General features: G+C 54.8%; 1 protein-coding gene across 1 annotated transcript in view; it reads left to right on the plus strand.

The window, feature by feature from the left end:
* The first annotated feature begins 1,601 nt into the window (after nt 1–1,601).
* Nucleotides 1,602–13,761, plus strand: part of Llgl1 (LLGL scribble cell polarity complex component 1) — a 14,424-nt gene continuing 2,264 nt past the window's right edge. The window contains exons 1-17 of the mRNA XM_031350905.1: nt 1,602–1,835; nt 4,634–4,731; nt 6,546–6,627; nt 6,729–6,859; nt 7,834–7,989; nt 8,060–8,222; nt 8,305–8,440; nt 8,622–8,676; nt 8,829–8,983; nt 9,058–9,281; nt 9,443–9,510; nt 10,428–10,581; nt 10,675–10,779; nt 11,323–11,615; nt 11,880–12,027; nt 12,193–12,346; nt 13,432–13,727. Coding sequence (XP_031206765.1) covers nt 1,755–1,835; nt 4,634–4,731; nt 6,546–6,627; nt 6,729–6,859; nt 7,834–7,989; nt 8,060–8,222; nt 8,305–8,440; nt 8,622–8,676; nt 8,829–8,983; nt 9,058–9,281; nt 9,443–9,510; nt 10,428–10,581; nt 10,675–10,779; nt 11,323–11,615; nt 11,880–12,027; nt 12,193–12,346; nt 13,432–13,727 — 2,499 coding nt within the window. The 5' untranslated portion in view covers nt 1,602–1,754. The remainder of the gene's footprint in view (nt 1,836–4,633; nt 4,732–6,545; nt 6,628–6,728; nt 6,860–7,833; nt 7,990–8,059; nt 8,223–8,304; nt 8,441–8,621; nt 8,677–8,828; nt 8,984–9,057; nt 9,282–9,442; nt 9,511–10,427; nt 10,582–10,674; nt 10,780–11,322; nt 11,616–11,879; nt 12,028–12,192; nt 12,347–13,431; nt 13,728–13,761) is intronic.

Here is a 13,761-nt window from a genome sequence, read left to right on the forward strand (position 1 = left end):
TTTTCAAGACAGGGTTTCTCGGTGTAGCCCTGGCTGTCCTGGAAATCACTCTGTAGACCAGATTGGCCTCGAACTCAGAAAATCCACCTGCCTCTGCCTCTCAAGTGCTGGGATTAAAGGCGTGGGTCACCACTCCTACCCAGATTTAAAAGTCATTCTTAATGGCTTAATGGCCATCAAACAACAAAAGTTCGTTGTTGCTGTTTTGTTGTCTTGTGTTTGGGGTTGTTTGTTTTGGTTTTGTGACTGCAGGGCAAATTTCTGGGGGTAACTTTTACTGCAGCTATGAGGGTCGAGAAAGCAGGTGCTGCTGTGGAGCATGCCCTGAGCAGGCGCAAGCTGGAAATCTAACATGGGGTAGGACAAGGACTGAAGCCTAGGCCTCTGAGCTGCTTCTGGTCATGACTGGTGTGAGGTCTGATCTTGGTCTGTGTTAGCTGCTCCTGTTTCTTCCTCTGGGCATCTGGGGTGATGCCGCTTTAAAACTTTGTGGTATCTGTGCCTCTCTCAGAGAGCTCTTAAAATTATTAAGCCCGTTGAGATCAGGAGGGGCCCTTTGCTGTCAACCCAACAGCTTTAGCTACAGCATGGGAAAGAGCTGTGAGTAGTGAGCCCCAACTCACAGGCAGGCTGAGCAAAGCTGGTAGTGGGCACTTTGGAGGTAGCTAGGTCCCTGTTGCTGCTGAGCAGCTGCCTAAGGGTTAGGGGTCAACGCCTCCTCTCTTGACAAAGATGGTAGGACGGGGACTTGGCCCGCTTAAACTCTTGGGATCTCTCCCAACACTGAGGCAGCCCCTCAGCCAGCAGGAAAAGGTTCAGCCTAGAGGCCATTGTCCAGAAGAGAAAAGGCTCAGGAGGTGGGTGGGACAGGAAGAAAGTGGGGGCGGGGCGCAGCTTTGTTCTCGGAGTTCCCTGTAGGGATGGGGGAACAGGGGGAGAAGCACAGTTCTTGTTCAGCCCCGCAAGCCTGCCACCTCCTGCAGCCCTCCGCTCCTTTTCTTTGCCTCGCGTCCCTCTGAAGGGTCTTCTGAGCCGGTGCAAACCGAGCCCTTTGTGTTAGGTCATAAAAAAACAAAAACAAAACAAAAACAAAAAAACTCCAAGGAATTGAGAATTCTTTTTTTTTTTTTGAGACATAGTTTTACTATGTAGCTTTTGGCTGGCCTGGAATTCAGAGAGATCTGCCTGCCTCTGCTTGCCTCCTGATTGCCAGAATTAAAGTTGTGCACAACCAACCCTGGCTCCTAGAGAGGGTGTTCTTCATTAATAGTTGAGACAAAAAGCACGGTGTGGGAGACATACCGGGGGAATAGGCAAAGTAGTGATCCGTGAAAACTGTCCACACAAACTTGATAACAACGGCAAAGATGGGGGAAGTGGGGCCTGGAGGGGCTAGAATTGTTCCTGGCATTATGAGAATGTTCATGTAGCTCAGTCGTGAGTGGAAAACAACCTTCCACCAAACCACAGCCCAGCTTCCCACGGTTGGAACCCACCTTCGGACTACAAGTCCCAGCAGGCCCCGCACCACTGCGCATGCGTAATTGGGGCCCCCTGGCGAGCTCGGCGAGCCCGGGGGCCCCGTCCTCGCCCATTGTCTGGCGAGCAAGGGGCGGCACGGCACGGCGGGCACGCTCACGTAGTGGGTCGGGCGGGCGTCCGTGGCGTCCCGCGCCTCGGTGCAGGCCCCGCCCCGCGCCTCAGGACCGGCGGGGCCGGGCGCATCCCGCGGCGGTGGCGGAGGCGGGCGCAAGATGATGAAGTTTCGGTTCCGGCGGCAGGGCGCCGACCCGCAGCGCGAGAAGCTCAAGCAGGAGCTCTTCGCCTTCCACAAGGTGCGGCGGCGGGAGCGCCGGTGGCTCAGGCGGGCCACATCGGGCCGCCTCTTCCCTGCGAGCGCCGCGCTGCTCGGGTGTGCCTGGTCGGGGTCTCGGGCTGTGCCCCGCGCCGTGCAGTGCGCTTTCGGGCTCTTCTTGTGTCTCTGCCCCTGGTCTCTGAACTCCTGATATCTCTCCCGGGTGTCCCTTGGGCTCAGTGGGGTCCTCCGACCTATCTGCCTTTCACTCTTGGCCTCTTTTCTTTCATTTTTTGTGTGTAGTCGGGCTCGGCCGAGGGACACCCAGGGCCAGGTTTTGTTTTTCTTTAACTCTTAGGCGGGCGAGAGAGGGAAAAGTGTGGGGGGAAGGGGGGCTGGGAAATCCCAGCTCCTCCACTTTGCTTCCCAGGCTTTACCCAACCTTGGGGGGGGGGTCCCTAGTTCAAGGGATGTGCTGGTCTGTATGCTCAACTGCATTTCAAACCTTAGTGCCTCAGTTTCCCCCGCCATGAAATAAGGTCAGTTTTCCCCCTTGTGGATTCTGGATCTCCTTGCAACCCGGCCAGCCATCCTGACCTTACAAAAGTTGGAGAGACGTGATACAGAAGAGACCCCAGGAAAGGCCTCAGCCCCCACCTCGTCTACACTGACCAACATAGGGCCCCACAAGTCTAACTCTTTATCTGTACTGGTGGGGCTCGAGTTAGATGTAACTTTTATTCCAGAGCCTGTGTGTATCCTGCCGTTGAGGATTCGATTTCTTATTTCCATTACACACGTGAAAAAAAATTGAGGTTCAGTCAGGAGAGGGCCGCTTATCTTCTTGCCTTGCTGTGTGATAGCAATGGAGTGGGAGTTTTGAAGCAGCTGCTACTGTCCTGAGCAGAACTTAGGGACCCTGGACTTCTCTTAGGAGGCTCGTTTCAGGGGGGAGGCACTGCCATGGCTCAGTTTTTCTTGTTGGGATCTCAGACGGCAATGGTGGAGGAGCCAGGCTTTACAGACACCATGACTAAGAACCTGCCAAAGACCTTCGAGGAGAGGCTCCTCAGATGTGAGTCTCTTTTTTGCTCACCGTGAGGGTGTGCCCCATGAAACAAGAGAATGGGTCTTAGCCAGTGAATGAGGTGTGTAGTGGAGACCTGCACAGTTGTGATGAGGTTCCGAAGCATGGCTCCCCCTGGCTGATGTTACAGTGGTAGGAGTTGAGGAAGGTGAGGCTCGATTTGAGTGGGCAGCAATGATAGGAGATAGGTCATCTTGGGGAAGGAGTTTGATTGCCAGAGGGGGTGTTAGAAGATCTCTAGGGAATAAGCCCTGGATTCTTGAGTTTGGGCTTGTGGTCCAGGGTGAACAGTGTGTATTAGGTTTAAATCCAGCTCAGACCACAAATTACAAATTGCCCGTAGGATGCGCATCTCGTACTAGTTTAATTTGGGTACCTGCCTCCTTGGTGCCAGGGCACAGTGGACAGTTCTTCATTGAAGGGGTAGTTTATTCACTGGGAAAGGATGAGGATGAAAAGCTAAAACCGAAGAGTAAAATATATAGTAGTTCACAGGGTTGGCTAGTGCTGTGGATAAAATATGGTGTGATGAGGGTGTGGAAATATGGACTAGGATGATGACGTAGGCGGGACCAGTTAGGGAGGTCATTTGGGAGTGCCAGGTAAAGCTCAGTGTGGTGGGGGATGGGACAGAAGGAATGCAGAAGATGCCAAAGCTTTAACAAGAACTGCCTAGCAAAAGAGCAGGGCTTTGGGGTGGGAGTCAGGTGAACTGGGATGCCCAGAGAGGGACTACATGGTGAGGACTTGACTTTGGCTGTGGATCAGAAGGATTCTCCTGGAGGGCCCCAAGTAGAGGAGGGATGGATGGCTGGTTTCCACGGGTGACTGAGCACTGGTCCAGGCAGGCATTGGGTGGGCCTGTACAGGGTGTGGGAAGGGAAGGGTTACTTTTGTGTGTTTTAGAACTAAAACAATAGAGCTCAGTTGATTGGAGTTGGGGTTCAAAGGATAGGTACTAGATAGGGATAGGATAACCTCTTCCATAAAACGAGCCTGGTGGTGCCCACTAAGGACTGTGGGGACTTGCCCTGCTGTCACGTTCTGGTGTCTCTTGGACACTGAACTGTAAGCTTGGGACTAACTAGAGGAAGTCAGGTCTAGACGGGGCTTGGCAGTTCTGTGGGAAAGGGAATTCCCCCGCCAACTGGCATGGTTGGTTGGTGGCCCTGATCTCTTGGGTGGCTCACTGGCACTGCTAAGTGTAAGTAGGTTGGATGGAGTGCTGTGATCAGCCCAAGACTGCTTAGGTAGGCTCTGCCACCCCACCCTTTCCTGATGGCTAGCTCCCGGTAGGTGGCCTCTTTTATTTATGTATTTAGTTTTGAGACAACATTGCATTATGTGGTCCATGCTGTCCTCTACCTTGGGATCCTCCTGCCTTCGCCTTTCAAATGCTATGTGTAAAGCCATGTGCTACTAGTCCACATTTGACATCTCTTGAAGGTATTCATGTCCCAACTACACTTCGGCAGAAGTGGGAGCTGCTTGATGGGTGGGCCAGTGGGAGGACGCACAGTCATTCAAAGGAAGGAGTAGGTATTGGAGCTTAGTGTATAGGGAAGGACCTGACCTCACAAAGAGCGGAGGCAACAGTAGTCAGGTCCCAGGTGCTATCCCCACTCCGGATGGCGCCGGGATTCCTGTTTTCCCGGTGCTCTCCGTTTGGGGAGGTGGACAGTACCTTCTGGGCCAACTGGAAACAGAAGTCCCAGAGCGTGTTGCCCAGGGAACCCTTTCTTCCCTCATAGACTGTGGAGCATGGCTTCCCCAATCAACCCAGCGCCTTGGCCTTCGATCCCGAGCTTCGCATCATGGCTATCGGCACCAGGTCTGGGGCTGTCAAGATGTATCCTTTGCTCTTGAGGTGCTCAGGGATCGTGAGGACCTCCCGCGTGCCTCTCACTTTGTGCTGGGATTGGAGCATGGCAGGTGCTTCATGGAGACGGCCGTGTTTGTTGGGCCTTCTGAAGAGGTTGCTGTGCCTGTGTGTCTCTGATGACTCCTGACTCCTTTCAGAAATGAGAGTGTCTTTTTGTTGAGAGACGGGTGATTGGAGGGGAGGCCAGTTTGCAGTGTTGACAGCTGTCCCTTGCTGTCTTTCAGCCTGCCAATTCTTAGGTGATCCTACCGTCTTGGCAACTGTGACTGGGGCCGTTAGGGTGGCCTGTGGGCCCTGATGAGAGGAAGAGCACGTGTGTACATGTACACACACACACACACACACACACACACACACACACACACAAATACAAATACGAAGACCCATGTGTTCAACCCAGGAGGCGAGGGCGGTGCCAGGCTCAGCATGGTGAGCGCAACACTGCCCCCATCTGGACCCCAACGTCGTACAATGGGCTGAGTGAGCTGTACAATGCAGGCATTTTCCTGTTGTCCAGGATGGGGGTGGGGCACAGCTACTGACTGTCTCCTTACTCTGGAAATAGCACCCTCACCTGCCTTCAGGAAAACTGAGGTGCAGAGTCTGGCTAGAAGCAGCTTGGTAGAGGTGCCCCCCTCCCCCACCTCCTCACCAAGAGCTGGAGCACCACGTTGGGGTGGGAACGTGGCCCATGGTTTATGAGGTGATATCCTGTGTCTGGGAATGTGGCTGGATGGGATGTCCTTCCCTCTGTTGTGGGCCATCGGGTGTGTGGTGGGACAGTTACCAGGATGAGCACTGCTTGCCACTCCAAGCCCCGTGGGTGCTGTGCTGCCACTCCACTTGCTGTGACCTTGTACGAGGTTAGAGGTGTCCACATCAGAGTTGTCCATGGTCTTCACTGCCAGGTGCTTAGAGCTGTCCTTGTGGGAATCAGCTCCTCGTGCTTAGTACAAATGAGGAAGCCAAAGCCTAGATTCCCCCTTCTCTTCCCTCTTCCCTTTAAATTCCCACAGCCATGAGCCCCTGAGGCTGGGAAACTGAGGCTGGAAAGTGCCACTCTTGGTCTTGAAGCCTCCCCTCCCCCTATACCCCCTCATCTCCTGGGAGACCCTGCTTCCTGCCAGCTCCCCCTGTCCTCTCTTTGTCATCCTTGCCAGCCTCTTCAGGGAGTCCCAGCTCAATATCCAGGCAACTGCTTCCTTGTCACTGGGACAACATCACTGACCCATCTCTTAGCTTTCTTGGGCCGCTTCAGCTTTCCTGGCCACCATCAGTCCTGGAGTTGCTGGGTATCGGGGCACTTGTTCAAGCGGGTCTCCTGTCTTCTAGTCTGTGTGCTCATCTGGAAGCTGGGCAGTGGAAGCTGTTGGCTACCTGCTCTGGAGAGAGCTTGGAGTTCTTGCCCGTAGTCAGAGTTGTTTGATCTAGTGCTCTGTCCCGCCTAGGCCTGTTAACCTCTACTGCAAGGCACTTGGTCCGTGCAGGTGCATCCGAGGCCTCACGTGTACCATGCTGGAGCCACAGTGCTGAGCAGGTTTTTATTCTTATTCCATCCGCACCAGCTTTCTGGGTTTGAGTCATCAGCCTGCTGTGCAGATGAGGGCTTGAAAACCTATAGCAGTACCCTACTGGGGGCGCCGTGTGGATTCTGTGGGTACAGAAGCAGAGTTGCTTTAGGAAGTAGGGGTCATCAGGTGACCGCTGAACTCCTGGGTGGGCAGGGCCTGTCTGACTGTCCTGGTTTGCCTGCATATATTGTTCTTGACAAGTTACCTTAGCTATGGTGCACCTGGAGTGGAATTTACAGGCTTACATCGGGATGCAGCCACCGTCACCCAGATGCATTTCCTGCCTGGTCAGGTGAATATCTGCCCTCCTCCACCAGCATCAGGTGGTCCCCACTCCCATGTTCTCCTCCCCTCCAGGCTATCCCCATTTTGGTCTTTGCTCCTTCCCATCAGGGCCGCCTCCTGACCCTGCTAGATGACAGCAGCTTGCATCTGTGGGAGATCATCCATCATAACGGCTGTGCCCACCTGGAGGAAGGGCTCAGCTTCCACCCACCCAGCAGGCCCAGTTTTGACAATGCCAGGTACTAGAGGACCAGGGGCTAGGCACTGGGCAGAGGTACTAGACAGGGCCTATGAGCCTGCTCTGCTGAGGCAGGGCAGCCACAGTTGGGCTGTGGTTCAAGTACCTGGGCAGAACCCTGTTTGAAGTGGTATCCTTTGAAGATAGAGTTAAAGGTGTGGCCAGCTGAGTCTGAGGCCAATGGGCAGAGTCTGTGCTTCCCACTATGGGAACCTTCAGTTTGGGGGTCCCAGTGAATAGAATATGTTACATACCCAACTCCTTAGACCTTTAGGCTAGCTGGCACTGTACGCTAGGGATTTGGGACAGTTCTATGCCAAGGTGATATCAGCCAAGTCTCAGGCTAGCCTTGAATTTTTAGTGATCCTCCAGCCTTAGTCTCCCAAGTGTAGGGTTACTGGTGTGTACCCCCATGTTTGACTTTCCTGCTGGCTTCTTGAGTTGGGATAGGCTGCGCCATGGTTGACAGCTGGGAGGATTCTCCAGGGAAGGCTTGGTGAGGTGCTAGCAGGATGCCTGGCTGTGCACAGCAGGCTGGGCTTCCCAGTTAGGGGGCCTTGCCCTCAGGTGTGCTGGAATAGCTGCGATGGGATAGTCTTTGCCCACAGGTTAGTGCCTGGCCTGGCCTGGTCACTATTTGGGTCCCTGATGTCTGAGGTATCTGAAGGGCTGGTGTCGGGGACCCTGGCTGGGGCAGTGCTCTGATTCTGCCCTAGAGAAGCAGGGTAGTAAGTGAGTTGGGAGCTTTGGAGACCTGGGGAACTTATTTTTATCCCTTTCTCTGCTGGCATGCTGGGGGATAATTGAGTAGGCTAATTATATTGCACATAGCCTTCCCAGGGTGTCAGCCTGTGCTGTGAACAGGCCCTGTGAATGCAGAGAGGTAGAAGAGAGCCTGTAGAAAGGGTCCAGCCCGTTCTGCCTTCCCCAGCAGGTAGATGGGCTCACCTTACTCGCTTTCCCTCTCTCCTGCAGTTTCCCTACCAGTCTAACCCGCGTCACTGTGGTCCTGCTGGCTGCTGGCAACACAGTGGCCCTGGGAACCGAGAGTGGTAACATATTCTTCCTGGATGTAGCCACCCTGGCACTGCTGGAAGGGCAGACTCTCAGCCCAGATGAAGTTCTGCGCAGGTGAGCAGCAGGCAGGAGAGCCTTCCCATTTCTGGGAAGTTCTCCTGACTCTCTTGGGCACTCTCTGCAGTGTGCCAGATGACTATCGGTGTGGAAAGGCCTTGGGCCCTGTGGAGTCACTCCAGGGACATCTGCAAGACCCCAGCAAGATCCTCATAGGCTATAGTCGGGGCTTACTGGTCATCTGGAGCCAGGCCACACAGTCTGTGGAACACGTTTTCCTGGGTAACCAGGTAAGCAAGTGAGGCCCATGTGCTCCTCCTCCAAGCCCTTGTACACACCTGCTGGCTCATGCCATCCTATCCTCATCCATAGCAGCTGGAGAGCCTGTGTTGGGGCCGTGGGGGCAGCAGCATTATCAGCTCACACAGTGATGGCAGCTATGCCATCTGGTCCACAGACACTGGCAGCCCCCCAACGCTGCAGCCCACTATAGTGACCACACCCTATGGTGAGCACTGGGGAGGCTTGAGCCAAGGGTGGGGACTAGAGGGCCAGCTGGCCTTGAAGAGGGTACTGCATAGCCAAATCTACAGAAGGAGCCTCCGGGGGGTATCGCTGGGTATGGGCCATACCTTGGGGAGAGGCATATGGATGAGGAATGGGAGGTCTGACACTCTCCCCACCCCCAGGCCCCTTCCCCTGCAAGGCCATCAACAAGATTCTGTGGCGGAGCTGTGAGTCGGGGTAGGTAGAGGGGGCAGTGTGGGAGGGGCTTGTCTGGCTGGGACCAGAGGATTAGGCTCCGGGTATATAGGGGTGAAGCCCTTCCTGGGTTATCCAGCATGTGCCCGCTTCTCCAGGGGCTCCTGGTTCACATGGCCTCCCTCCCCTTGCAGAGACCACTTTATCATCTTCAGTGGTGGCATGCCTCGAGCCAGCTATGGTGACCGCCATTGTGTGAGTGTACTGCGAGCAGAGACACTGGTGACTCTAGACTTCACCTCCCGTGTCATTGACTTCTTCACAGTGCACAGCACACAGCCAGAGAATGGTGAGTATTCCACCTCTCTCACCCTAGCTGGCCCAGTATGGCTTTAAGCTGAGCTCCCTCCCCCAATTCCACAGAATTTGACAACCCCCAGGCCCTAGCTGTGCTTCTGGAGGAGGAGCTGGTGGTGCTGGACCTGCAGACACCAGGCTGGCCAGCTGTGCCTGCTCCTTACCTGGCCCCACTGCATTCGTCAGCTATCACCTGCTCTGCCCATGTTGCCAACGTCCCCAGCAAGCTGTGGGCCCGCATTGTAAGTGCTGGTGAGCGGCAGAGCCCACAGCCTGCCTCCAGTGCCTTGGTGAGTGTGGTGCCTTATGTCCCAGGATGGGTGGTGAGGTGGGAGCTGTTCTGGTAGAGGTCTAGCCCAGTCTGGAGATGGGAATGTGGGAGGCATATGACCAGGATGAGAGGGAGACCTTCAGCCTAACTTTGAGCTCTTGTCTTTCTTGTCTTTCTTAGAGTTGGCCCATTACCGGGGGCCGGAACTTGGCCCAGGAACCCTCGCAGCGTGGGCTGTTGCTGACTGGGTAAGTGTGGGTGGCAGACAAGGCCCTGCACCTATGAGGCCTTATTTGTTTCTTGAATGCCCTAGATTCTTTGGGTGCTGAAGTGCTGGGTGACTCAGGCTTAGTCCTAGCAAATCCGATTTGGGTTGTTCCTGTTAGGAAGCCTTTCTTGATTCTGGCCCAAAGCCCTACCCTGCACTTCCTCTTGGCCTGGGACTGAGTTCCAGCCCAGCCCAGCCCAGGCTCCGCCCACCTGGCTTGCCTGCCATGGACTGGAAAATCTGGGTTGGCCTATGCTGACTCTGCCAGTCAGGTGCTAGAAATGCCAGGCTAGGCCTGGGCACTGGTGACTCAGGCCTTACTAACTGCCCTGCCTGTCTTGGGACCCTCAGGACTTGCCCTTTCCTGTTGGGAGCTTGCTATAGCCTCAGGGATGCTGGAGAGCCTGAACCTCCTTATTCTCTAGTTCTTTTCCAACTGTTGGGGTGTCTCAGTGTCTTGGGAGTCCAGTGGGGCTCTGCAGCTTCTCCCGAGGCTGGGCCCTACTGTTGTCTGCTCTTCTCCCTCTCCCTACTTTGCTCTCTTTTGATCCCCAACCTTTCCACTGCTTTATCCGCAAGGCCCCCTTAGGCTTCTCGCCCTACCTGGGGTTTGTGGCATATGCTGTGATTTCTGGATGCCCGTGCTCCCCTCTGCCATCTCCTAGTTGTCAAAGTGGTCATTCTTTTACCTTCCAACCTGTTAACAGGCTTTTGGGGCATAAGATGTGTGTAGCCTGAGTACCTATTTATCCTACATAGTGGGTGCTTAATGCTGTGTGCAGTATGACCCCAGCTGGAGTTCAGCATGTGCAGTAGGCACCTGTAGTGGCCACTAGAAGAATAATTGAGAGGGTGTGGATCTCCCAGGGCAGGCTCTGACACTTACCCTCTCTACAGCCATGAGGATGGCACTGTGCGGTTCTGGGACGCCTCTGGTGTGGCGCTGAGGCCACTTTACAAACTGAGCACAGCTGGCCTCTTCCAGACGGACTGTGAACATGCTGACAGCCTGGCTCAGGCTGTGGAGGATGACTGGCCACCCTTCCGCAAGGTGCCTCTCCTCCCTCTCCTCCCTCTCCTCCCTCTCCCCCTCAGGGCTGGTCATAGTTCTGCACTGCATCACCATTCTGTCTTATCCCCTCAGGTGGGCTGCTTTGATCCCTACAGTGATGATCCCCGGCTGGGAATCCAGAAGGTTTCGCTTTGCAAGTACACAGCCCAGATGGTGGTGGCTGGCACTGCAGGCCAGGTGTGGTTGGTGTCCCCAGATGTGGCTATTGGGGAGGCTTTCTGCAGGAGGTGGCTCTGAAGGGTGTGGTGAAGTAGAGGGAAACCAACATGGACATTAGGTCAGAGTGGAAACGGAGCACCAGGTAAGGTTGGCAGGGGTGATGACAGATGCAAAGTATGGAGGTGCCATGGCTTAAGTAAGGGTAGGGGAAGCACAGAGGCTTGAGGCCGGAAGCAGAAATATGGGTGTGCAGATGTGCTCTACACCCACAGGGCCTAGCGGGTCTCAGTCACAGAATTCCTGTGCACTGACTTTGCACACAGGGCCTACTGTTTAGTCATTGCTCATGGAAGACAGAGACTCAGGAAGGAGTCACGGGATCCAGGAGGGCAGGGGCTAGCATATTATGAGGTCAGCAGTTTCTGGATGCTCAGTGAAGCCTTTGGTACATATTCAAAGGGTATTTGCTGGGTAGGTGAGTTATGGGACTACTCTGGCAATATCTGGATAGGTCTAGAATGCCTCTCTTCTGCTAAGTCCTCTTCCTGTTGTGTGGTCCAGGTTCTGGTGCTGGAGCTCAGTGACGTCCCAGCAGAGCATGCCGTCAGTGTGGCCAACGTGGATCTTCTTCAGGATCGAGAGGGCTTCACGTGGAAGGGCCATGAGCGGCTGAGCCCACACACAGGCCTGTTGCCTTGGCCTGCTGGATTCCAGCCCCGCATGCTGATACAGTGCCTGCCACCCGCTGCTGTCACTGCTGTCACACTCCATGCTGAGTGGAGCCTTGTGGCCTTTGGTACCAGTCATGGCTTTGGCCTTTTTGACTACCAGCGCAAGAGCCCTGTGCTAGCCAGGTAGGTGGCATGAGGTGGCCAGCCAGAGCCCAGAGAAGATGTTCTGGGATTAGTTCCTTTCAGAGGTTACATAAAAGCAGGCTGATTTGGAAAGCTCTTATACTCTCTTATCCTGCGAGAGAACTAGTTAGTTCCTCCAGCTGCTATAGCCACAAGCCCTAGCACCAAGTTGCTCTGGTTCCATGACCTGCGCTCTGATATCTGGCTTCAGGATAGCAGGAGTACAGTGTGGCTCCATAGCACAGTTGGTCCTGCCATCCCCAGGTGTACCCTTCACCCCAATGACTCTTTGGCCATGGAGGGGCCGCTGTCACGTGTGAAGTCCCTCAAGAAGTCACTGCGACAGTCATTCCGGCGAATCCGCAAGAGCCGCGTTTCAGGCAAAAAACGGGCTCCTACTGCCAGTAGCAAGGTGAGCTGGGACTGGCTGCCATGTCTAGGCCCTGGTCCAGAGCCCTCAGTTGCATGTGCCCTGTGTAGTGAAGTGAGGAGCAGGTGTGTGGATGGCAATGCCTGCTGGACACTGGGCAGAAAGGGCTCTCAGAAGGGTACGTCTAAGCTCCTCTTGCTCTTCCAGTTGCAGGAGGCCAATGCACAGCTGGCAGAGCAGTCCTGCCCACACGACTTGGAGATGACGCCTGTGCAGCGCCGCATCGAGCCTCGGTCTGCTGATGACTCCCTTTCTGGTGTTGTACGCTGCCTCTACTTTGCTGACACATTCCTTAGAGATGGTGAGGCCAGGGTAGGGACGAGGGTTGGAGAGGCTAGATGACCTCTGTACTGGTGGGGGAGGTGGTGTTATGAGCAACTTCTATATGTTGAGCTATACTCTAGGACACCTTGGCAGCCACCTGTATAGCTTCCCATAGGAGACATATTTTAGTGTTTTGTAGAGTTGAACAGAAGCAAGGGAGCCATAATGAAGTGGACAGTGAGGGCTAGGATGGCTGAAGTGGACAGTGAGGGCTAGGATGGCTGAGGTGGACAGTGAGGGAGCCATGGTGGGGTGGACAGTGAGGGCCAGGATGGCTGAGGTGGACAGTGAGGGAGCCATGGTGAGGTGGACAGTGAGGGCCAGGATGGCTGAGGTGGACAGTGAGGGAGCCATGGTGAAGTGGACAGTGAGAGCCAGGGTGGCTGAGGTCCTGTGGTAGGCAGGTGGCAGTGGTATGGGACAGATCAGGCAGAGGTGGTGCTGCCATCATTCAGGGTCTTGAATCGACTCTGTGGGAGCAAATCCTCTCTGTGCCTTATGTTGGTGGTTCTTTGGTTTTTCGTTGTATAATACTAAGTTTGAAACAGAAAATAGTGTACAGTCCCCCATATACTTCAGCCTCCACCCCAGTATGTCGGCACACTTTACTCTTTTATCTTTGTCTTTGTTTATTGCTTGCTTTTTAGACAGGGTCTCACCACATAGTACTGCTGCCTGAAACTTGCTATATAAATCATTCTGGCCTCAACTCAGAGATCTGTCTCTGCCTCCTGAGGATTGGGATTAAAGGAGTGTGCTAGCATGCCTAGCCTTGCAGGAGGCACTGCGTTTGCTGGAATGAGTTGAGGGTATAGCTTGCTGAGTTGGTGGTATCAGGTACTAGGTTGAGGGCCTGATACCCTCCTTGAAGATGCCCTCAAGGTGACTCAAGCTTCTGGATCTGGGCTGGTGTCTCAGACCAGTGGGTTGAGGCCACACAGCAGGTGTAGAGTAGGAGGGAGCACCGGCTCCTGCAACCAGTTAGGAAATGAGAGTGCAGGTGAGGGTGAGGTAGAAGGGGAATGGGCTCTCAGGAGGCCCTCCTTTACCTGTCCCCCACAGCGACCCACCATGGGCCCACCATGTGGGCAGGTACCAACTCGGGCTCTGTATTTGCCTATGCGCTGGAGGTTCCAGCAGCCACAGCAGGTGGTGAAAAGCGGCCTGAGCAGGCAGTGGAGGCTGTGCTGGGCAAGGAGGTACAGCTAATGCACCGAGCACCTGTGGTGGCCATTGCTGTGTTGGATGGTCGTGGCCGTCCACTGCCTGAGCCCTATGAGGCTTCCCGGGACCTGGCACAGGCGCCTGACATGCAGGGTGGGCATGCTGTGCTCATTGCATCTGAAGAACAATTCAAGGTGAGCTGTGGGTGATGAGATCCATTCAGGGCCC

Source organism: Mastomys coucha, unplaced genomic scaffold, assembly GCF_008632895.1.
Source record: "Mastomys coucha isolate ucsf_1 unplaced genomic scaffold, UCSF_Mcou_1 pScaffold5, whole genome shotgun sequence".
Classification (NCBI taxonomy): Eukaryota; Metazoa; Chordata; class Mammalia; order Rodentia; family Muridae; genus Mastomys; species Mastomys coucha.